Source organism: Pristiophorus japonicus, chromosome 4 (genome assembly GCF_044704955.1).
Source record: "Pristiophorus japonicus isolate sPriJap1 chromosome 4, sPriJap1.hap1, whole genome shotgun sequence".
In the NCBI taxonomy this organism is placed as follows: Eukaryota; Metazoa; Chordata; class Chondrichthyes; family Pristiophoridae; genus Pristiophorus; species Pristiophorus japonicus.
In genome coordinates this window covers 132,438,364-132,463,379 of record NC_091980.1, presented here as the reverse complement: position 1 = coordinate 132,463,379, position 25,016 = coordinate 132,438,364, and the positions used below count along the sequence as shown (strand labels likewise).

Here is a 25,016-nt window from a genome sequence, read left to right as displayed (position 1 = left end):
AGATACAAGCCTTGAGGTCCAGGGGATTTATCTGCCTTTAGCCCCATTATCTTACTGAGTGCCACCTCCTTAGTGATGGTGTTAAGTTCCTCTCCGACTATAGCCCCTTGACTATCCACTGTTGGGATATTGTTAGTGTCCTCTACCGAAAAGACTGATACAAAATATTTGTTCAGTTTCTGACATCTTCATGTTCCCCATTACTAATTCCCCTGTCTCATCCACTAAGGGACCAACATTTACTTTAGCCACTCTTTTCAACTTGATATACCTGTTATTAACGTGGACTTATATTTCCTCTGTACAGCTCCCAGACGGCTCATTCCCTGGAGACCCAAGGAACCCCATAATCCCTTGGGAGCACAGGTATTTAAGAAGCCATCACAGGTTGGAGAGGCACTCGGCAGACCTGCAATAAAAGACTACGGTCACACAGGAGTTCGAGCAGGCGGGAGTTCAAACAGCCAGCGGCCTATAAAGGCCCAACAGTCGGGAGTCCGGGGAGTTCAAACAGGAGGCGGGAGTTCGAGGAGGAGGCCAGCCGGTGAGGCAGTCGGTGAGGTAGTCAGAGAGGCTCAGCTGGTGCAGCTGCAGCAGGGGCAGAAGGTAAACAAAGAAGGAGAAAGAAATCGAAAGGTGACGTCACAGCCAAGGGGGTAAGTGTTTGGCTGGTGATTGGTGAGTAGTTTTTCTTTTATTTTCCTTATCAGTTGGTAAGCTTTATCATTGTTTTTACCAATTTAAGTCAATCTAGGGGTTAAGTCATGGCAGGAGAGCTCAGACATGTGTTATGCTCCTCCTGTGCTATGTGGGAACTCGGACACTTCCAGTGTCCCTGACGACTACAAGTGCGGGAAATGTGTCCTGCTGCAACTCCTGACAGACTGCATTGCGGCACTGGAACTGCAGGAGGATTCACCCTGGAGCATCCGCGATGCTGAGGATATCCTGAATAGCACGTTTAGTGAGTTGGTCAGACCGCTGGTAAAAGTTACACAGCCATAGAGGGAATGGATGACCAACAGGGAGAGCAGTGGAAGGAAGGTAGTGCAGAGGTCCCCTGCGGTCATCCCCCTCCAAAACAGATACACCGTTTTGGATATGGTTGGGGGGGATCACTCATCAGCGGAAGGCAGCAGCAGCCAAGTCCATGGCACCGTGGGTGGCTCTGCTGTACAGGAGGGCAGGAAAAAGAGTGGGAGGGCCATAGTGGTAGGGAATTCTATTGTAAGCTGAATAGATAGATGTTTCTGCGGCCGTAATCGAGACTCTAGGATGTTATGTTTCCTCCCTGGTGCAAGGGTCAAGAATGTCTCAGAGCGTTTGCAGGACATTTTGGAGCAGGAGGGTGAACAGCCAGTTGTCGTGGTGCATCTAGGTATGAGAGGAAGCCTGCTGAAAACATAAAAACTGACTGCAAAAGCTTCTATAGATATGTGAATAGAAAAAGATTATTGAAGACAAACGTGGGCCCCTTGCAATCAGATTCAGGTGAATTTATAATGGGGAACAAAGAAATGGCAGACCAGTTGAACAATTACTTTCGTTCTATCTTCACAAAGTAAGACACCAATAACCTTCCGGAATTAGTCAGGAACCGATGGTCTAATGAGAAGGAGGAACTGAAGGATATCCTTATTAGGCGGGAAATTGTGTTCGGGAAATTGATGGGACTGAAGGCCAATAATTCCCCGGGGCCTGATAGTCTGCATCCTAGAGTACTTAAGGAAGTGGCCATGGAAATAGTGGATGCATTGGTGATCATTTTCCAACAATCTATCGACTCTGATCAGTTCCTATGGACTGGAGGGTAGCTGATCTAACACCACTTTTAAAAAATGGTGGTTGAGAGAAAATGGGTAATTATAGACCGGTTAGCCTGACATCAGTAGTGGGGAAAATGTTTGAATGAATTATTAAAGATGAAATAGCAGCACATTTGGAAAGCAGTGAAAGGATCGGTCCAAGTCAGCATGGATTTATGAAAGGGAAATCATGCTTGACAAATCTTCTGGAATTTTTTGAGGATGTAACTACTAGAGTGGACAAGGGAGAACCAGTGGATGTGGTGTTTTTGGACATTCAAAAGGCTTTTGACAAGGTCCCACGCAAGAAAGCACATGGTATTAGGGGTAATGTACTGACGTGGATAGAGAATTAGTTGGCAGACAGGAAGCAGAGAGTCGGGATAAACGGGTCCTTTTCAGAATGGCAGGCAGTAACTGGTGGAGTGCTGCAGGGCTCGGTGCTGGAACCCCAGCAACTTACAATATACATTAATGATTTAGATTAAGGAATTGAGTGTAATATCTCCAAGTTTGCAGATGACACTAAACTGGGTGGCGGTGTGAGCTATGAGGAGGACACTAAAAGGCTGCAGGGTGACTTGGACAGGTTAGGTGAGTGAGCAAATGCATCGCAGATGCAGTATAATGTCGATAAATGTGAGGTTATCCACTTTGGGAGCAAACACACGATGGTCGAATATTATCTGAATGGAGGCAGATTAGGAAAGGGGGAGGTGCAACGAGACTTGGGTGTCATGGTTCATCAGTCATTGAAAGTTAGCATGCAGGTACAGCAGGCGGTGAAGAAGGCAAATGGTATGTTGTCCTTCATAGCTAGGGGATTTGAGTGTAGGAGCAGGGAGGTCTTACTGCAGTTGTATAGGGCCTTGGTGAGGCCTCACCTGGAATATTGTGTTCAGGTTTGGTCTCCTAATCTGAGGAAGGACATTCTTGCTATTGAGGGAGTGCAGCGAAGGTTCACCAGACTGATTCCTGAGATGGCGGGACGACATATGAGGAGAGACTGGATCAACTGAGCCGTTATACACTGGAGTTTAGAAGGATGAGAGGGGATCTCATAGAAACTGACGGGACTGGACAGGCTAGATGCGGGAAGAATGTTCCCAATGATGGGGAAATCTAGAACCAGGGAACACAGTCTTAGGATAAGGGGTAGGCCATTTAGGGCTGTGATGAGGAGAAACTTCTTCACTCAGAGAGTTGTTAACCTGTGGAATTCCCTACCGCAGAGAGTTGTTGATGTTAGTTCATTAGATATACTCAAGAGAGAGTTAGATATGGCTCTTACGGCTAAAGGGATCAAGGGGTATGAAGAGAAAGCAGGAAAAGGGTACTGACAGAATGATCAGCCATGATCTTATTGAATGGTGATGCAGGCTCAAAGGGCCAAATGGCCTACTCCTGCACCTAATTTCTATATTTCTATGTTTCTATGTTTCTATGTCCCTGGAGAGGGAGCACGCGGTGCTTGTTGTGTGATTGAGGCTTTCCGTGGTCAGTGGGCACGAGAGGGACTTGAGTGCAACGTGGACACATGGATCTAAATTATAATTTGAAAAGTTTTTATGTTAGTTTTCTCAGATTTGGAACATATTGTTTATTCCCCCTCATAAAGGGGCACTTATAAGTTTTTCCCTCTTGATTAGCCGAAAGAGTAGAGGATTAATTTAAACCTGTGATGCTGAATATATGAACTCTGTTTGAGGAAAGTTAGGACAATTGAGATCCTCATTGAGTTGTCAGCCAATGATACTCATTCCTCAAACATCTAACTGGCTCTGGGAGTCCATCCCCCTCCTCCCTTTAGTTGATTGGTGCTCTGAGAGGCAAGAACTTCTGATTGGGTATTGAGGACTGTCACTCATCCTCTAGGCTGCCACGCCTTGGATTATCCAGCAGTATAAATACAGGAGTTTGAGGTTAGTTACATTTTAGCTTGTTGCTTCAACAAAGTTTAGATTTGTGAAAAATAATCAAAATGGTTTCTCAAGTGTGTCAGAACTACCACCAGGACTGTGAGGATGCTGTCAACAAGCAGATCAACATGGAGCTCTATTCCTCCTATGTTTATCTTTCTATGCTGAGTTTTGTATTTGTGACCACTTCATAATGGAGGTGATGTAATGTGAATTTACTAAATTCTGTGTTATATCCAGCCTACCTATTCTGAGTATCTTGAATCTTAATGTGTCACTTTCCTGAGCTCTCTTGAGCTTGTTGAAGTTTATTTGGAATACATTCTGCACTTAATGCATGAAATTCAGAATTTGTATCCTCATTCTATGTAACTCCATGGACTTTCTGTATGTTACCTTTGCAATGAGGGGATGTAATCTTAAAATTAGAGCTAGTCTATTTAGGGGGCAAGTCAGGAAGTATTATTTCCTGCAAGTATGGTGGAAATCTGGAACACCTTTCTTTCCCATTCCACTCCTCCTTCCTCCTCCCTGCAAAAAAAAGTCATTGATGTTGGGCCAAGATTTATTATTGCATAGGGTATGAACATATTGTTTCCATGACCATGTACATACAAGTTTAGTGAGACTTTGAACCCTTTGAAAGAAAGCACAATATTGAGGTGATATATGTATAGTACATGTGATGTGTCTGCAATATAATACCTAAATAATATTATTCTTATCCTTCCAATTTGACTGGGATGCTGTTGCCCTGCGTCAGTTTTCGGAGTTCTTCAAGGAGCAGTCACATGAGGAACGTGAGCATGCTGAGAGACTGATGAAATTCCAGAATCGGCGTGGAGGACGGATCATTTTGGCAGATATTAAGGTTGGACTCCATAAAGGAATGGCCTTCTGTCTGGCTCCCATTAGACTGAATGTTCCCAATGCATTGCCAAAAAATTGGTTCTAATTTACAGCACACAAGCCAGTTGGCCAAGCTGGACTGTGCTGGTTTTTATATTCCACACGAGCATGCTTCCTCTAACCCGATCAGCATATTGTTCTATTCCTTTCTCCCCATGTGCTTTCTGTTAAATACATCCAAGCTATTTGTCTTATCAATATGACTCTAGTGCTTGTTATAGGTTAATGGCAATTTTATATTCTAGCAAATGGGTTCATGGTAATGTAGACTTGTGATTGCACCCCTAATTTGCTTGAAATGTTTATTTAATCCGGTGTTGGTGAACTATTAGAATTTTCTTTCTTTCCAGAAACCAGAGCAGGATGAGTGGAGCAATGGTCTGGAGGCGATGCAGAGAGCTCTGCAGATGGAGAGAAATATGAACCAGAGTCTGCTGGATCTGCACAAACTCTCCACTGGGAGCACTGATCCTCATGTAAGTTCTTATTATTTTAATTTGGGCTGAGATTGTGAAACATGGAAACATAGAAAATAGGTGCAGGAGTCGGCATTTTGGCCCTTCGAGCCAGCACCACCATTCAACAAGATCATGGCTGATCACCCACCCCAGCACCCCACCGACCCCCCCCCCCCCAGTCGCAAGGACCACATCCAACTCCCTCCCGAACACATCCAATGAACTGGCATCAACAACTCTCCGCGGCAGGGAACACCACAGGCCAACAACTCCCCGAGTGAAGAAGTTTCTTCAAATCCCAGTCCCAAACAGCCCACCCCCCCCCCCCCCATCCCAAGAGCGTGCCACCCCTCTGCTCCGGACCCACCCAACACCAGGAACACTACACCCGCCCTGTCCCGTCAGAATGCTTCCCAAATGCCAAACACCCCCGAATGTCGAGCCCCCAGCCCCGGCCACCCCAGAGCCACGCCCCGTGACGCCAACCACACCACAGCCACCAACCGCCATTTGCGCAGTCAACCCGTCCACCCCACTCTGAACACTCCCCGCACCGAGGCACAGAGCCCCCAGGCCCGCCCCTCCAACACACTTTGCCCCCCACCCCCCCCCCCCCCCCAGACCTCTGCTGCAATGTGGCCCCTCTTGTCCCCTGCCCTGGGTTTCTCTGCCCCCCCCCCCCCCCCCCCAACCCCACCACTCTCCTCTCCATCCCCTGCCCCTGTCTCCCCTCCACTTCCCTCTGCCTCCCTGCACAGGCTCCCACCTTGGGGGCGGTAACCTTCTGGGGCCGGGAATTTTAGCCCCGCAGTGTGGAAGTCCTGCTCCTGCCGTAGAATTGGCCTTGCCACCCCTCAATGGAAGCGGAGTGCAATTTCCCACACTCCACTTCCTTTTGGAGGCAGTTACCGGGGCACGACTGGATGCTCCTGTGACAGTTGGAACTGGTGCTCTCCACTCTCCCGTCCTGTGACAGTTGGAACTGGTGCTCTCCACTCTCCTGTCCTGTTACAGTTGGAACTGGTGCTCTCCACTCTCCTGTCCTGTGACAGTTGGAACTGGTGCTCTCCACTCTCCCGTCCTGTGACAGTTGGAACTGGTGCTCTCCACTCTGTCCTGTGACAGTTGGAACTGGTGCTCTCCACTCTCTCGTCCTGTGACAGTTTCCACTGTTATAATTTTTTATTATTGTTTCTTGTTGTTCATTAGCTATTTTTGTGTAATTTTGACGAGTTGTTGGAGCTTCGAAATGAATTCGAAGTGACTTTAGAGGAGGCGAAAGAAGTTGCTGAAAAATGGGGTGCCCCAACTGAATTCAAAAGTAGGAGAAACCGAATACACCTGAAATTTTACGACGAGCTTGCGCAAGACCACCGATTTAAAATGCACAAGAAAATTTCAATTTCAAGATAAACGTCTTCTACTGAACAGTTGACATTGTAGTTAGTCAGCTCCAGAACAGATTTGAAGGATTAAACACTACAGCTGACTTATTTCTATTTCTAACTCTGAAAATATTACTGAACATGTCTGATGAAGAAATGAAAACGCACTTAAAGTGCAAAAGCAATATTGTAATGATTTATCGGAATCCTTAACCCTCCAACTATTGCTTTTTGCAACACGCTGAGAGCAGAAATTGAAAAGATCAACACCATCAGAGAATTAGCTAAACTAGCATTAATTAACTTCTATGACATGAGCATGAGTTACTCTGAAGTTTGTTCGCTACTGATTCTTTTTTTGAAGATTCCTGTTACGGTGGCATCTGCGGAACGAACATTTTCAAAGATGAAGATAATAAAAAAAACTACCTTCAAAATTCTATGGGTCAAGAGCAATTGTCACACCTGGCTCTCTTTATTATAGAAGCAGAAAAAGCGGAACGTATGGACGTTTCAAAAGTTATTGATGACTTTGCCACTGTGCAATCTCGGAAGAAAGTATTTTCCTCAATTTTATTTTTATGTATGCATGTGTTAAAGTTCTGTTGAATTCATATTTATTTTATCACATGTTCAAGAACATTGTATGAAAGACATATAATTTATTTTGGATTTTCTTACTTTTTCTTTGTATAAAGTTGTGGTAGAGATTGAGGGGCCCTTGATCTATGTTTGCATTGGGGCCCACATCCTCTAGTTCCACCACTGTTTGAGGGGGGTGGGAGGGTCGGGTAGGAATGCCGGGGGGAGTGCTGGTCAAAGGCCAAGGATTAGAGGCCGGAGTGGGGGCTGAGGTTCGGAAGGACGAAGAAGAATGGCACTTCCCTCCTGGATCCAGCAATCCTTGCCTTCCTTTAGCTGGCAGGTTTACCCAAGTTCTTGGAAACCCAACCAGCCAGAACTAAATTTAAAAAGGAGATTCAAAATGAGGCGTGCAGTCTCTCATAATATTTAAAGTGCCAACCTGTCACCGGAGAGCCCCATGTCCCGCGTCCATTAAAACCTGAAGTGTGTGGGTTGGAGGTGGGTTGGAATCGGGATTCAAATTTTTAACACTTTAACCTCCCACCTGACCCACTCACCCATTTATTGGGGTTAAAATTCACCCCCTCCCCCACAGAGTCTAAACCAGGAAGTAAAAATTAGATTTAAATGAACAACACTAATTACATTCTGAAGGAATGAGACTCCCCACTTGTAAAATTAAATTCAGTGGCAGAGAGGTTGTTTGGCACTAATTATGACTTATGACACTGTTTAAAAATTCACTTACACCTGATGACACCAGCCCTACCTTCTCTGCCATATTTAGTGGATAACCAGTAGGTAAGCACCACAACTTCACACCCTTGGATTTCAATGCTGCGTCTATTGATACTGTTATAGCGCAACCTGTGGATGAGCAGAGTAACTCGGACAGCAATTACGTACTCCAAATGTTGCTGTTTGATTTACTCCATAATAATGGTGAGGGCCAATAGCTCCATGACTGCCCAAAGTGGAGGAAGAGCATCCGGGAGGGCGCTGAGCACCTCGACTCGAATCCCATCGCTGAGAACAAGCAGCAAGCAGAAACCAAGCGTAGACAGCAGGAGGAGTGTGTGTCAACCCAGGCTCCCCACCCACTCTTTCCTTCAACCACTGTCTGCCCCATCTGTCTCATAGACTGTAGGTCCCACATTGGGCTCCTTGGTCACCTGAGAACTCACTTTTAGAGTGGAAGCAAGTCATCCTCGACTCTGAGGGACTGCCTATGATGATGATAACATTATTCTCAACGCAAAATCCGGACCCATCTGTTTATATTTTTTTTGAAGGGAATGGAAGGTTACCTAAAACATTTATACCAAATGAAATAACTGGGTTTATATAAATCTCCATTTATTAAAGGCAGGTAGTCAAAGTCTTTCAGAAACAAAAGACATCTTGCAAAAATCTGAAACCTTGTCCTTGAGCCTAATTAAAAGATCTCCATGCCCAATACCTTTGTGTTGGTGTCTCTCCATTTTATGTTGGGGAGCAGTGGGAAGGGACGTGGGAAGTTGGCCTACTGTGGACAGTAACTAGCAAATGTGTCTATGATTGCAGGATCTGAACACCTATTGTGCAGCAAATTTAATCTAATGATGCAGTAATTCCATCAATCTCAATTGCACCACTTGATTATCCTGCAGCTCAAGAGCATTAAAATCAAACTCTGAATGGGAAGCTGACATTCCTTGATATTTGCTGCGGGACATAACTAGTTTCCCTCTTTCAGTTGTGTGACTTCCTGGAGACTCACTACTTGAACGAACAAGTGAAGATGATCAAGAAGCTGGGAGATCACATCACCAACCTGAAGAGACTGGGAGCCCCTGAGAATGGCCTGGGAGAGTACCTGTTTGACAAGCACACCCAGTGGGAGTGTGACTAAACTGACTATTGGATCAAGCTTATTGTTTAGTACTTGTATTTATATAATTACCTCCCTCCCCCACCCCCCAATCCTATAGTGAGTGATGATTTGTGACTTTTTACAAGAAGCTGTGAGACCTGCGATCCTGATGTGAAATGTAACATAACTGTAAATAAACTGTTCAACATTGGACTGGGTTTTGTCTCTTTGCATGTTTGGAAAAATAAGCAACTATTCAATCAATCAACATAATGTGGTTTACATCAAACAAGAATTACACTGAGCTGTGCAACAGTGTTCTGGGATTTAGTCCAATTAAGTTTGTTTTTCCTTGGTTGTAATGGCAATATATTGACTGGGATATTCAGACTTGTTTTGTAAGACCTGAAACATTCAAGGGGGGTGGGGGTGCTCAGACAATTGATTGAGTGACAAAGCATGGTCAAGGGTTGGGGTTAAGGAGTGTCCTAGTGGTGGTAAGGTTTAGAGCGATAACTTAGAGGATAGGGTCTTGACAGCTGAATAAAAATATCCATTCCCACTAGTGGTCTCTCTCTGTGTCTCTCTCTGTGTCTCACAAATGACAACTCAATAAAACAAACTACACATTTGCTGTAATGTGTTAAACACAGGGAATGTCTTCTGGGCACTTAATTATGCCATTTTATTTTAGTGAAGTCCTGGATTACGGAATCATAGAAATTTAGTGTGGAAGGTGGCCATTTTTGCCCACTGTGTCCATGCCAGTCCACCCCGAGCTATCCAATCTAATCCCCCTGTCTAGCTTTGGGTCTGTAGCATTCTATTAAGTGTATCTGCCCTGGGAAGAGCTGTTTGTATTAAGTTGTTGCTATAAATCCTGTGCAGTTATTACTGCAGGTAATTCAGTGATGGAACTCACCACTGCTGCTGTAGACTTTCTGTAAAGCAGAAACTGCTGTACAGACCAATCTATGAGTACATTGAACTCCGGGGACTACAATTGGGTGAGGAGGGAAAATATTAGTGACATCAGCTTGCTGACCCCGCTTCATTAGTTAGTGTGGATTCTCTCGTTCCCATGGTTCTGGGCCAGCTTCTCTTCCGCCCGCTCCCATCATGATCAAATAGCACGACCGAGGCTCATGTGAGAAAGTATAGAAGGAATATATGTGTCCTACTCCAAAAATATATAAAGTTTCGGGAAGGAGTAAATGTATTTCTTGAAATGCACAAAGCAAAAGGCCCAAAAAGTTAAACACATTTCTCTGGAAAATCATTTGCTCCACCCCCACACACCATCCTTGGCGCGAAGGCCAAATCCCTCAATTCATAAACAAATGGGCTAGAAATTCGGGTTTCAGCAAAAATCTTTATTTTTAGGCAAAATGTGCTTTTTCGCATCACTAGCAGGCCGGAAATTTAATTTCTCATCGGTTAAAATTGGCGTTGCACGAGGATTCATGGCGCAAACTGCGATCCTCACCAACTTCTGTCCGAGGCTGATACCATTGCGAGAGAGGCCTTGGGACGGTGGAAAACGACCAAAAAATAAATTGGAAAAAGAAAAAACTCACAACATTTACAAGACACTTATCTATCAAATCACTGAAAAAGAATTTAAAAATAAAAACTTTAACTTGCCTTTTTGCAGGTCTTCATACTTACCGATGCTGGCAGGGTTGCTATGATAGGTTTTTCCCTGTCGGTATTTTGAGCACAGAATACGGGTACAGGGAGTCAAATTTTTGGTGAAAATGCGATATCGGGTCTGGCACGGCGGCGCTCCTCTGCCCAGCGGTACGTGGAAAGCGCCGCCGCAAAATGTCACCGAATTTCCCGGCGAGCGGGTTTTTTCAAAATGGGTGAAATAGCACCAAAAACCCGGTCGCAAAATCGACGTATTTCTATCAGAAAATTATGTATCAATTTGTATTTCGGCCCACTTTGCATTTGATATAAAATAACAATCATCCTGTCCAAATCCGACTAGATCTCTATTTCTCTCCTTCACACCGAGAATGGATTCAAATGTTAATGCTGCAGCTGTAAAAATCCAGTGTTTACAAGTTAGTTTCTGGAATTTAGCTGAGAACTGTATTGGGTGCAATTAAATTGCCATCTTCAGCCATTGCATGTTATTGGGCTCAATTTTCTCCAGTGCCGTTTTTTGGCGTATTGCAAGAGTTACGCCCTGAATAGACAAAAATAACTTGCAAGTTTCCCCGTTCTATTTCTTGAAATTGGTGCCACGCAGCCTGTCCTTTAGCTTTAGCGGGGTGGAGCTTAATGTCTGCACCGAAAAAATGATGCTCCCCCCTGCGCATGCGCGGGAAAAAAATGATGTTTTTTACGTGACTGCTATAGTCGCGTATGCCCAGTACAGCTCCCGGTCTTCATTCAGCCATTTTTAAAGAGCCAGTTGTGTGTGAGAACTTTAATTCTCAGTGGAAAAATTGGAGCTGCAATATAATATGCAACGCGGCTCAAAGACCAAGAATTTCTCACAGGATGAAGTGGAGGTACCAGTTACTGTAATTGAGGCCAGATGGCAAGAGCTGGATACCAGTCGAGGTCACATAAAAGTTTCACCAAAAGAAATGAAGAAACGCTGGAACCAACTTGCAGAAGATTACTGTGCAATGGTGACCACCCCGAGTTCTGGAGGCCAGTGCAATAAGAAGTAGCAGGACCTTGGTTAAGTAGTTAGTGTAAGTAATATTTTCATTTATTCACTGGAATTGCAATTGTAAATGTGAGCATCAGTATGTGTCCTACCCAGCAGAAAGATTCCCTCTCTAAAAAGTTATATTTTCATCATTGCAGAGGAAGGTGGCACACAACAAAAGGGAAAGAACTCGAACAGGAGGAGACCCGGCAAATCTGCACCCACTGACATCCTTGGAAGAGAGGGTCGCTACTTTGATGGGTCCTGCCTGGAGAAAAGCAACCACCACTGCACAAGCTGGGCCCACACTTGATGGAGAGGGTAATCCCTGCAAATTCCACAGTCTGGCTTTGCTAAATGTAAGTGCTGTGCGGGCTAGCCATGCTTCGATTCATGGGGATATCTCCGTCAGTCAGGCTTCGGTTGATGCAATGTGCTATCATTCATCGTGGTCCTTCAAATGAGCCTGCTGCCTGCACTGTGTGAGCCTACTCATGTCACCCTGCCCCTTCCTCTGCTGCTAATCATTTGTCTGTTCTGTTATATTTTGTAGAACTTGTGGCCAACCCTGATGAGGCTGAAGCCGATGCAGAAGAAGATTCAGACACGGACGAGCCTGAAGAGGAGAACATCTTCCAGTGCCACCTTCCAGACCAAGAGCATGGGTGTGAGGGGGAAGGGTAGGGGAAGGGGATGGATGAAGCCCCCGTTCTTGTACTCACTCTGGCGGAGGTGCAGGTACTGCCCGTTGTGGTGTCAGGCCCTTTCCTGAGTGGTACGAGTGTTGGAACATTCCATGGTTTCTCACAGTCCGAGGCTTGGGATTCCAGTGGTGTGCAGCAAGCCACACCCAGGGTGAGGAGTGGAAGGAGAGCTCGACAGCTCTCTCCTGAGGTGCAGGATCTAACAGGTGTGGTTCAGATGATGGCAATGAGTGCGGAGAGCATTGACCTTACGCGATCACTCCTGGACACCATCAGTGGGGTGGGTGAAGAGGTATCGGGACTGTCGGGAGAAGTAACAATACTTTCACGAGAAATGGGAACACTATTCGGCACATGAGGGAGGGAATGTTGCAGGCAGCTGATACAATGTCGATGAACATGAGGGAGGAATGTCGCAGGTAGTTGAGACCCTGTCAGGGCACATGAGAGAGAGAATGTCGGAGTTCGTTGCTGCAATAAGGGAACACGCCCAGACCCCACAGCCATTCACAGAATCAATTGCCACTCCCACTCCAATCCCCAGACCAGCCTCTGAAGAGGTCCAAGCCGGGCCTTCCACATTATTGCCTGCCCACGCCCCCCATCAAGAAGTGCGCATTACCCGAGATCCTCGAAAAAAATAAGCTCGGTACCAACCCGAGAAATGCTGCACCACCACCTGCGGGCAGGGGTGGAGTCACCAAGACAAAGCACAGCGGGTGGTCTTAGAATAAGGTGGAGGCGAGGTGCAGCCTTTCTTTGCTGCTGTTGTTGTTGGTATTATTGTTGTTACTGTTGTAACTGTTCTCAAATGAAATGTTTTTTGTAAGTTATGTAAATTCACAAGTTTAAAAGTTTGTATGTGATCTTAAAGTTTGTAAGTGAGCTTAAAGTTTGTAAGTGATCTTAACTGAAAACTTTAAAGTTTGATACAAGAATATTTTTATTAAAGTTAAGTACAAACAAGTGTTAAACTTTTGAATAATATATATTTTTAAATTACAACTGAATCATTATTAACACAACTTTTTGAAGTTTAGAAGAATCATTTCCATTATTTGTTCCATGACAAACACAACTTTTTGAAATAAAGAAGAACCATTTGCATTATTTTTCCATTAACACAACACAACATTGCGGAACAGATCCAAACACTAAACATGGTCCATGTGGAATAGTTGCCGCTGAGTCTTGAGGCAGGAAGGCATTCACGGACGAGCTGCTAGTGCAAGGCTCGAGAAATCGTTAAAGGGGTACAACCGCCCGCCCTCCTCCGCCGTCGTGCTCCGGTTTCAAGTAGTTGCATGGCTTCCTCATCCTCGTCCTCCTCCTCCTCCTCGTCATCTGCATCTTCTTCCTCATCATCAGCCACTCGCACCTCAGGTGGGTCTTCTACTACCAGCTGCTGCTGCCTCATGATGGCTAAGTTATACAGCATGCAGCACACAACAGTGAACTGACTGACAATCTCAGGGGAGTATAGCAAGTAGCCTCCGGGATGGTCCATGCATCGGAAACGCTGCTTCAAGATGCCAATGGCCCTCTCTATTATGCTGCACGTGGCAATGTGCTACATGTTGTATTCCCCATCAGGTTCCATCCGGCTTGCGCGTAGGGGCATCATGAGCCGGATGGCAAGGCCTAACGCTTTATCTCCCAGCAGTCAGAACTGCCCTTCTCACGTAGGATGAACACATTGTGGGTGCTCCCAGGGTATCTCGCATCAACTACCATGATGCGATGCATATCGTCACACACGAGGCACATTCACGGAATGGAAGCCTTTTCTGTTCCTGTCCATCTCAGAATCCTTCAAAGGTGCTTGCAAGGCGATGTGGCTACAATCAATGCAGCTCTGTACCTTTGGGAAGTCAGCAATCCTGGAGAAGCCCACAGCCCTGTCACGCATTGCCTGAGCGATCACGGGGAACTTTATGTCATCATTCCTCCGGGCATATCGTGCAACAGTCACATGCCGAATGCACATGTGTTGTGTTATGTATGTAAACCTGTAAATACCATGTCTAACCACCAAAGGGCTTATCCCCTGGAGTCTCAAGGAAGCTCACAATCCCTTGGGAGCACCTGTACATAAGGAGACCTCACAGGCTGGAGAGGCACTCTGAGAACTGTAATAAAAGACTATGGTCAAACCTTACTTTGAGCTTGCAGCATCTAGTCTGACTCTTTATTCAATTGATAACAACTGGCGACGAGATACAAATGATGGACGCCACTGCAACAATGCAGAGTACCGTGGGCATCCTGGAGAAATTTTCAGAGGGAGATGATTGGGAAACCTTCGTGGAGCAACTCGACCAATACTTCCTGGCCAATGAGCTGGAAGGAGAACCGAACGCTGCCAAACGAAGGGCGATCCTCCTCATCATTTGCGGGGCACCAATGTATGGCCTCGTGAAAAATCTGCTCGCTCCAGCGAAACCCACAGACAATTCGAACGATGAGTTGTGCACACTAGTCCAGGAGCATCTAAACCCGAAGGAGAGAATTCTGATGGCGAGGTATCGGTTCTACACATACAATAGGTCTGAAGGCCAGGAAGTAGCGAGCCTTGCCGGACATTGCGAATTTGAAGGACACTTGGAGCACATGCTCAGGGACTTCGTTGTACTTGGCATTGGCCATGAAGTAATACTTCGCAAAGTTTTGACTGTAGAGACCCCAACCTTGAGTAATGCCATAGCGGTAGCCCAGGCGGGAGCTCTATCACCACCAGTGACAATACCAAACACATTTCTCAGCACACTAGTGCTGCTGCAAGTACTGTGAACAAAGTAATGTTGATTGCGAATCGAAATGTACAGGGCAGAACTTACAAGCCTGCAGCTGCACATCCGCAGATGACTCAGAGCCCACCATCAAGGGTGAAGAATACAAGGCCAATAATACCTTGTTGGCGCTGCGGGGGTGATCATCATTTCCATTCATGCCACTTCAAAGGATACATTTGCAAGGGCTGTGGAACAATGGGACACTTCCAATGCATGTGCAGGCGAGCTGCAAACCCTGCTAATCCTGCAAACCACCATGTTGCAAAGGAGGACAGATTCACAGTGGATCACGATGAACCAGAGCCTCAGACTGAGGGGGCAGTGGTATATGGTAGCACACATTTACCACAAAGTTTCCCCCTATTATGCTGAAGGTTGAATTAAATGGACTCCCGGAGTCCATGGAGCTGGACACGGGTGCAAGCCAGTTCATAATGAGCACAAAGACTTTCGATAAATTGTGGTGCAGCAAGGACTCAAGGCCAGTCCTGACTCCCATTCGTACTAAACTGAGAATGTACACAAAGGAACTGATTCCTGTAATCGGCAGTGCTACCATAAAGGTCACCTACGATGGAGCGGTGCACGAGTTACTACTCTGGGTGGTACCGGGCGATGGCCTCACGCTGTTCGGCAGAAGCTGGCTGGAAAAGATACGCTGGAATTGGATGACGTCCTAGCGCTTTCTTCCGTCGACGGCACCTCATGTGCCCTGGTCCTAAAAAATTTCCCTCGCTGTTCAAACCAGACATCGGGAAGTTCCAAGGAATAAAAGTGCAGATCCATTTGATTCCGGGGGCGCGACCCATCCATCATGAGGTGAGAACAGTACCGTACATGATGAAAGGGTGCAGATCGAGCTGGACAGGCTGCAATGAGAGGGCATCATTTCACCGATCGAATTCAATGAGTGGGTCAGTCCAATTTTTCCAGCCCTAAAGGGAGACGGCACCATCAGAATCTGTGGTGATTACAAAGTAACTATCAATCATTTCTCGCTGCAGAATCAATACCCGTTACCAAAGGTAGATGACCTATTTGCGATGCTGGCGGGAGGGAAAACGTTCATGAAGCTGGACTTGACCTCAAACTACATAACGCAGGAGGTGGAGGAATCATCGAAGGGCCTCACCTGCATCAACACGCAAAAAGGTCTCTTCATTTACAACAGATGCCCTTTTGGGATTCGAGCTGCCGCGGTGATATTCCAGAGGAACATGGAAAGCTTGCTGAAGTCGGTTCCGTGCACCGTGGTCTTCCAGGACAACATCTTAGTTATGGGTCGGAACACCATCGAGCACCCGCAGAACCTGGAGGAGGTTCTTAGTCAGCTTAATCATCTGGGCTCAGGCAAAAACGCTCAAAATGCGTTTTCCTGGCGCCAGAAGTGGAGTTCCTGGAGAGAAGAATCGCGGCGGATGAATTCAGGCCCACCGATTCGAAGACGGCGGCAATCAAGAATGCACCGAGACCACAGAACGTGACAGAGCTGCGGTCGTTTCTAGGACTCCTGAACCATTTTGGTAACATCTTAGCGGGTCTTACCACATTGTTGAACCAGTGCACTCTTTACTGCATAAAGGAGATGAATGGGTATGGGGTAAAAGCCAAGAAAATGCCTTTGCGAAAGCGAGGAAACTGTTATGCTCAAAAAAATTGCTTGTGTTGTATGATCCACGTCAGCGTTTGGTACGAGCATTTGATGCGTCGTCGTACGGGGTCAGGTGTATATTGCAACAAGCTAATGAATTTGCAAAATTGGAACCACTTGATTATGCATCCAGAAGTCTGTCTAAGGCTGAGAGATCCTATAGCATGATTGAAAAAGAAGTGTTAGCGTGTGTTTACGGGGTAAAGAAAATGCATCAATATCTGTTCGGGCTCAAATTTGAATCGGAAACGGACCATAAGCTGCTTAGATCCTTCTTTTCTGAAAGCAAGAGGATAAATACGAATGCGTCGGGCCGCATCCAGAATGGGCGCTCCATTGTCCACATATAACTACGCCATCTGCCACAGGCAAGGCACAGATGCTCTCAGTAGGCTGCCATTGCCCAGCACAGGGGTGGAGATGGCACAGCCCGCAGATTTAGTTATGGTAATGGAAGCATTCGAGAGTGAGCAATCACCTGCTACAGCCCGCCAGATTAGAACCAGGATGAGCCAGGACCACTTACTGTCCTTAGTAAAAAACTGTGTGCTCCACGGGAGTTGGTCTAGTGTCCCGTTAGAGATGCAGGAAGAAAAAAAGCCGTACCAGCAGCGCAGAGATGAAATGTCTAGACAGTCAGACTGACTCCTATGGGGTAATCAGTTAGTGGTGCCAAAAAAAGGCAGGGACACTTTCATTAGTGATCTCCACGTCACCCAACCAGGCATCGTACTGATGAAAGTGATAGCCAGATCCGACGTTTGATGGCCCAGTATCGATGCAGGATTAGAGTCCTGCGTGCGCAAATGTTCACAGTTCACATGTTCACAGTTAAGCACCACTAAGTTTATAGTCCTGGCGTCCAAACTGTGGTCCAGGGTCCATGTCGACTATGCAGGCCCATTCTTGGGAAAAACGTTCTTCGTGATTGTAGATGTGTACTTCAAATGGATTGAATGTGTGATAATGTTGGCAAGTACGTCCGCTGCCACCATTGAAACGAACGGGCCATGTTTGCAATGCATGGCCTGCCTGATTTCCTTGTAAGCGACAATGGGCCATGCTATACCAGTGCCGAGTTCAAGGAGTTCATGACCCGCAATGGGATCAAACATGTCACATCTGCCCCGTTCAATCCAGCATCCAATGGTCAGGTAGAATGAGCAGTTCAAACAATGAAACAGAGCTTGGAAAGGGTAACTGAAGGCTCACTGCAGACTCGTTTATACTGAGTCCTGCTTAGTTACTGCACAAGACCCCACTTGCTCACTGGGATCCCTCCCGCTGAAATGCTCATGAAAAGGACGCTTAAGACAAAGCTCTCGCGAGTCCATCCTGATCTACACGAACAGGTAGAGAGCAGGCGGTTTCAACAGAATACATATCATGATCGCGCAAATGTGTCACATTAAATTGAGATGAATGATCTTGTGTTTGTGCTGAACTATAGACAAGGTCCCAAGTGGCTTCCTGGTATTGTTTTGGCTAAAGAGGGGAGTAGGGTGTTTGTGGTCAAACTCTCAAATTGACTCACCTGCAGGAAACACTTGGACCAAACCAAACTCAGATTTACGGACTATCCAGAACAACCCAAATAGACTACCTTTTTTGACCCTTCAACACAGACACAAGTGGCAACCCACCCAGCGGTTGACCACGAAGTAGAACCCATCACCCACAGCAGCCCAGCAGGACTCACCACCCCCAGCAGACCAGCAAGGCCAGATGCGCAGCAGCCCAGCGAGGGCCCAACAAACGACTCACCAAAACCAGCATTTGCACTGAGACGATCATCTAGGGAAAGGAAGTCCCCAGATCGACTCACATTGTAAACAGTTACACTATTGACTTTGGGGGGTAATGTTGTTATGTATGTAACCCTGTTAATACCATGTCTAACCACCAGAGAGCTTATCCCCTGGAGTCCCAAAGGAGCCCAGAATCCCTTGCGAGCAACTGTGTATAAGGAGGTCTCACAAGCTGGAGAGGCACTCTGAGATCTGCAATAAAGGATTACGGTCACACCTTACTTTGAGCTTGCAGCATCTAGTCTGACACTTTATTCAAGGCATAACATGTTGCATGTTGAGAAATGGTGCACACATCCCCAGTTGTGGCCTGGAATGATCCAGATGCATGAAATGAAAGTGCAGCTGTAACCTTCACTTCAAGTGACAAAGCAGACCTCCTGATACTTCTAGGTTGCAAGTCTGTTTTACTAATGTTCAGATTTCGGTTAAAATTTATTTGTAGAAATGCAGCCTTCTCACACAGTCTGCATCACTCAGGTGCAGGTATGAACACTTGTGTCAATATACCTGACGTGGGGAAGGCATCCTGCCCATCATCCTACGTGCTCTGCAGTCCCTCATGCGATGACGTCGAATCAACCGTCTCCTCCGCAGCACCATCATCCAGGAGGCTTGCACGAGGTATGGCATTGTCAATATTTCCCCCATAATTAAATTGTATCTTTGCAAGAAGCTCAAAATAGCAGGACAAGGAGTTAAAGCTGCTCTCCTCTCTCTCTCCCCATGGTCCATGCCCTAGTGGGTCGGTTCGCAGAATCACTCCCTCGCCTGGACACAGGAGCTCAGCAAACACACCACATGCTTCTTTTGATGCTGCTGTATAGTGCAAGGGTTCTCATCACTTCATTTCCACTTCCTCCCCGGGCTCCTTTTGAAGCCGAGCCCCGAGCCCCTGTGTCTGGGCGAGGGATTGATTCCGTTGGCTGACGCTCCGACCCTCGAGCCCGGTGGGGAGACGTTCGATGGTGGTGTGGCACTTTGAAAAAAATCCAAAATTAAAGAATTGCATTAGACTTCCATTTTCTCCATTTTGAGTTTTAAAAAATAAAGCTTCATGAGGCATATTCTTTGTCTTCTTGACTCCCTCCAAAACTTTGCATAAAAACAGTGGCGTCCTTTTGCGCTGATTTTTTAATGCGCGCTGGTTTTTCTTAAATGCCCAGAAAGTTTTTTGGGAGTGGTCACATACGCCGTCCTGGAAAAAATGTAAGTTGGCCAAACTTGCTTAAATGTGAAAAACTGGGGCAGACATCAGGTTATGCCCCCTATGATGCAAAAAAAATCCTAACCTAAAAAAATCGTAACTAACTGAGTTATGTTAGTGCAGAAACTTTGGGTAAACTTAGATATTTTAATTTACACCAAAAAAAGTCGCGCACGCCAATAAAACGGTGCAGATAACTGGAGAAAATTGAGCCCAATGTCTTTGCAATTCTCAAAGACAACTTGGAGGTATCGATTATACAAAATTTCATATACTGACAAGCCACAATTCCTCGAGTCATATTAGCATGGTTTGAGGATTGGCTGACGAACAAAAAACAGACAGTCAGGATAAATGGGTAATTTTTCGGTTGGCAAACAGTAATTCGTGGAGTGCCACAGGGATTAATGCTGGAGCCTCAACTATTTACAATCTACATTAATGATTGGATGAAGGGACCGAGTGTAATATAATGAAGTTTGGTGATGACACAAAGATGGGTGGGAAAGCAAATTGTGAGGAGGACACAAAAAATCTGCAAAGGGATATAGACAGGCTAAATGAGTGGGCAAAGATTTGTCAGAGTATAATGTAGGAACATATGAGGTTATTGACATTGCCAGAAAAAATACAAAAGCAGATTAAAACTTAAATGGAGAAAAATTTCAAAGTGCTTCAATGCAGAGGGACCTGGGGGTCCTTGTGCATGAAACACAAAAAGTTAGTATGCAGGTACAGCAAGTAATAATGGAATGTTGGCCTTTATTGTAAGGGGGATAGAGTATAAAAAAAGGGAAGTCCTGCTACAAATGTTCAGGGTATTGGTAAGGCCACACTAGAGTACTGTGTACAGTTTTGGTTTCCGTATTTAAGAATGGATATATTTGCATTGGCGGCTGTTCAGAGAAGGTTCACTAGGTTGATTCCAGAGATGAGGGGGTAGACTTATGAAGCTAGGTTCAGTAAATTGGGTCTATACGCATTGGAGTTCATAAAAATGAGCGGTGATCTTTTCAAAACATATAAGACAGTGGGAGGGCTGGACAAGATGGAAGCAGGCAATATATTTCCAGGCATGGGGGAAATTAAAACTAGGAGGCTACGCATTTAAAATTGAGATGAGGAGGACTTTCTTCTCTTCGAGGAGTGTAAATCTATGGAATTCTCTAGCCCAGAGAGCTTTGGAGGCTGAAGATGGACAGATTTTTGAACGTTAAGGGAATAAAGGGTTATGGGAAGTGGAAGTGAAGTGGAACTGAGTCAATGATCAGATCAGCCATGATCTTATTAAATAGCGGAGCAGGCTCAAAAGGTCAAATGGCCTGTTCATGATCCTATTTCTTGTGTTCCTTTGTTCTTGTGAGTAGACCTGGGTTTGCATGCTGATGGGTTTGACGGCTTCATGTTTCTGACAAAGTCTTCAGCTCACTCGGTGAAAAACTTTACATGTGCTCTTTTTTTAAGAATTACATCGAACTTACAGCATAGAAAAAGACCATTCGGCCCAACTGGGCCATGCCATGGTTTATGCTCCATGTGAGTCTCCTCCCACCCCACTTCATCTAGGCCGATTAGAATATCCCTCTCTTCTTTCTCCCTCGTGTTTATCTAGCTTCCCCTTAAATGCATTTATACTCTTTGCAATCAGAGTTATTACTGTGGGTAGCTCAGTAAACGTACCACGACTGCTGTAGACTTTGCGTGAGCAAAGAAGCGAGTAACTGCGATACAGATCAGCAATATCTGAGCTCAAGGCCAGCATTTATTGCCCATTTTTATTGCTTATTGAAGGAGTGCAGCGAAGGTTCACCGGACTAATTCCCGGGATGGCAGGAATGATATATGAAGAAAGATTGGATCGGCTAGGCTTAAACTCACTGGAATTTAGAAGAATGAGAGGGGATCTCATAGAAACATATAAAATTATGACGGGACTGGACAGGTTAGATGCAGGAAGAATGTTTCCGATGTTGGGGAAGTCCAGAACCAGGGGTCACTGTCTAAGGATAAGGTGTAAGCCATATAGGACCGAGATGAGGAGAAAATTTTTCACCCAGGGAGTTGTGAACCTGTTGAATTCTCTACCACAGAAAGTTGTTGAGTCCAGTTTGTTGGATATATTCAAGAGGGAGTTAGATGTGGCCCTTACGGCTAAGGGGATCAGGGGGTATGGAGAGAAGGAGGGAGTGGGGTATTGATGTTGCATGATCAGCCATGATCATATTGAATGGCGGTGCAGACTCGAAGGGCTGAATGGCCTGTTGCTGCACCTATTTTCTATGTTTCTATGTTTCTATATCTAATTGCCCTTGAAGGTGCTGGTGAGCCGCCTTGTACAACTGAGTGGTTTGCTAGGCCATTTCAGAGGGCATATAAGAGTCAACCACCTGGCTGTAGGCCTGGAGTCATATATAGGCCAGGCCAGGTCAAGAGCATATTTCTTTTCCTAAAGCATATTCGTGAACCAGCTGGATTTTTATGACAATCCGGTAGTTTATGATCACCAGCATTGATACTTACTTTTTATTCCAGGTTTATTAAATTAATTAACTGAATTTAAATTCCCCAGCTGCTGTAGTGGTATTTTTTCTCTGGATCATTAGTCCAAGCCTCTGGATTACTTATCCAGTAACATAACCACTATTCTACCGTATCCCACACAGAATACCCGATTGGGCTTGGTTCTGGGACCCCTCCTACCCCACTTCATGGTTGGCGAGTAAGTCGCACTTGATAGCATTGTCGATGACACATCTGAGGCAGGTAGATTGGTGAGGACAAGATCGAATAGGTTTTTCCCTTCTGTTGGTTCTCTCACCACCTGTCACAGGCCCAATCTGGCAGCTATGTCCTTCAGGACTCAGCCAGCTCGGTCAGTAGTGGTGCTACCAAGCCACTCATGCTGATGGACTTTGAAGTCCATTGCTGCAATCAATGCTTCTTGCAAGTGATTTTCAACATGGAGGAGTATTGATTGATCAGCTGAGGGAGGGCAGTAGATGGTAATCAGCAGGAGATTTCCTTGCCCATGTTTGACCTGAACTCATGAGACTTCATGCAGTCCGGGGTCAATGTTGAGGACTCCCAGGGTCATTTCATCCCTTTTGTATTCCGCTGAGCCACCACCTCTGGTGGGTCTGTCCTGCCAGTGGGACAGGACATACTCAGGGATGGTGATGGAGGAGTCTAGCACATTGACTGAAAGGTATGATTCTGTGAGTATGACTATGTCAGGCTGTTGCTTGACCAGCCTGTGGGACAGCTCTCCCAATTTTGACACAAGTCCTAGATGTTAGTGAGGTGGACCTTGAAGGGTCAACTGGGCTAGGTATGCCATTGTCTTGTCCAAAGCTGGTGCCGAGTTCGATGCCGGGTGGTCTGTCCTGTTTTACTCTTATTAATGTTTCTTGTAGCAGTTTGTTATAACTGAGTGGCTTGTGAGAACATTTCAGAGGGCAGTTAAGTGTCAATTGCTGTGGGTTTGGAGACACATATAGGCCAGACCGGGTAAGGACGGCAGATTTCCTTCCCTAAGGACATTAGTGAAGCAGATGGGTTTTTACAACAATCTGATAACTCCCTGGGCAACATGACAGATACTAGCATTTTATTCCAGATTTGTATTTGATTAACTAAATTTACATTCCGCAGCTGCCATGATGGGACTTTTACTCATGTCTCTTGATCATCAGTCCAGGCCTCTGGATGACCCGTCCAGTAACATAACCACTATGTTACCGTACTTAGCTTCCCAAGAAGCCCGGGGGCGAGGTGGAAGCCAAGCCGGGGATAGGGGCGGCAGCGGGGGGCCATTCGGTCACGGATGAGGCAGCAGCGGGGGGCCATTTGCGAGCCGTTGACTGGGATGGGGAGATTCAGCATGAAAACACTACCAGGCCAGATACAGAATGGATACTAAAGCAAAATACTGGATTGTAGGGGAGGACGAAAACCCCCTCATTTTAGCCAGAAGGAAAAGGGCTGTGGGATCAGTCTGTGCTGTGAATTGAAACCGATGGAAGGAAAACTTTGGGACACAAATGAATGGAGACCCCCCCCCCAGTGTTTGGACTCATAGGAAAGGGAATTTAATTTGGAACTATCTACCAGAAAGTTTAAAATCCTAAAGTGCACATGGAAGAAACTACGAACTTTAATCGAATTTGGGATTTTTTAAAAGTGTATGTTGGGTCTGCAAGAAAAGGGGTGGAGTCAATATCAAAAGGGCCAGTTTGGACATTGGAACTAATCAAATTGTCTGGGAGCTGTATACCCTCGAAACTCGCCCCTTGAAAACATTAGCATTTAAACAATGCCACATACATATTCCAACAACTTTTCTATCAGGCATAGAAATATCTGGCTCAGTCCAGACTAGCACAATGGCTGCAGGAGGCCAATGCAATCAACACCCACTCAAACCTTGAGTAGATTAAGATCAGTGGAAAAAAAAAACTAAAAATCGAAAACTGCTGCATTTTTCAAAATCAAAAAGTCCACCAATGAGAAGAATCGACTTCAGCAGGAGAGGCGGACTGAATAATCTGGCTATAAAAAAGGGGTTTCTGATGTAGTGAAAAAAGAAGTGATGATTTTCCCTGCCCTCGTCATCCAACAACCACAACCACAAGCCTCTCGACACTGAAGGAAAACCAGTGTCCGAAGACACCGAAGATAGAAGAAACAAACCACCAGACTGCGGAAGGCACAGTAGTGAGTATAACCTCTGGTCCCCAGAACTCCCAACTCAGTTAGGCCAGGAAAGGTGGGAGGTTGGGCATTGTACTGCTAAACTGGTGTAAAATTTTCGTTGGGTCCGTTTTAGTGGGATTTAGGGGGATTGTTTTGTTGGTGCATTGCTGTTTGTTGAGTTGCATCTTGTCAAATAAATTGGAAGCCTAAAGTTCCTCTTGGAATCACCTTGTCTCAGTTCTATTGTATTACATCTCCTGATCGTGAGTCTTATGTCAGAACTGTGTAAGGGAAGCTAGGAGCGCCTCGAAAACACTCAACTGTGTATCACAGGCTAGGGAAGAAGGGGTTAGGAGTGTTTGACACTCACAGGTGCCTCACAGGCTAGGCATAAGCTGTGGGGACGCACGAGTCTCAAAACCCCCTTCATAAGCTGTGGACACAGTCTCTCCAGGGGTGCTCTTGCAGCACTCAGGGTACCTCACAGGCCAGGCATAAGCTGTGAGGGCAGAAGCCCAGAGAGAGACACCAAGGCACAACAACCCTGTGAAAACCCCTTACAGAACATTGGCGACCACGAA

The 25,016-nt window shown here is 45.8% G+C and overlaps 1 protein-coding gene across 1 annotated transcript; it reads left to right on the top strand.

Annotated features, from left to right (window-relative positions):
- Positions 1 to 3,786: 3,786 nt before the first annotated feature.
- Positions 3,787 to 8,952, top strand: LOC139262655 (ferritin heavy chain-like). The gene is made up of 4 exons (XM_070877806.1): positions 3,787 to 3,888; positions 4,449 to 4,595; positions 4,984 to 5,109; positions 8,797 to 8,952. Exons 1-4 carry the CDS (start codon positions 3,787 to 3,789, stop codon positions 8,950 to 8,952), a joined length of 531 nt encoding a protein of 176 aa, XP_070733907.1.
- Positions 8,953 to 25,016: the final 16,064 nt, after the last annotated feature.

Coding starts and splice junctions, on each gene's coding strand:
- LOC139262655 (XM_070877806.1), top strand. CDS start 3,787: ATGGTTTCTCAAGTGTGTCAGAACTACCACCAGGACTGTGAGGATGCT. Junction 3,889..4,448: donor CCTATGTTTATCTTTCTATG/CTGAGTTTTGTA, acceptor ATATTATTCTTA/TCCTTCCAATTTGACTGGGA. Junction 5,110..8,796: donor CTGGGAGCACTGATCCTCAT/GTAAGTTCTTAT, acceptor TCCCTCTTTCAG/TTGTGTGACTTCCTGGAGAC.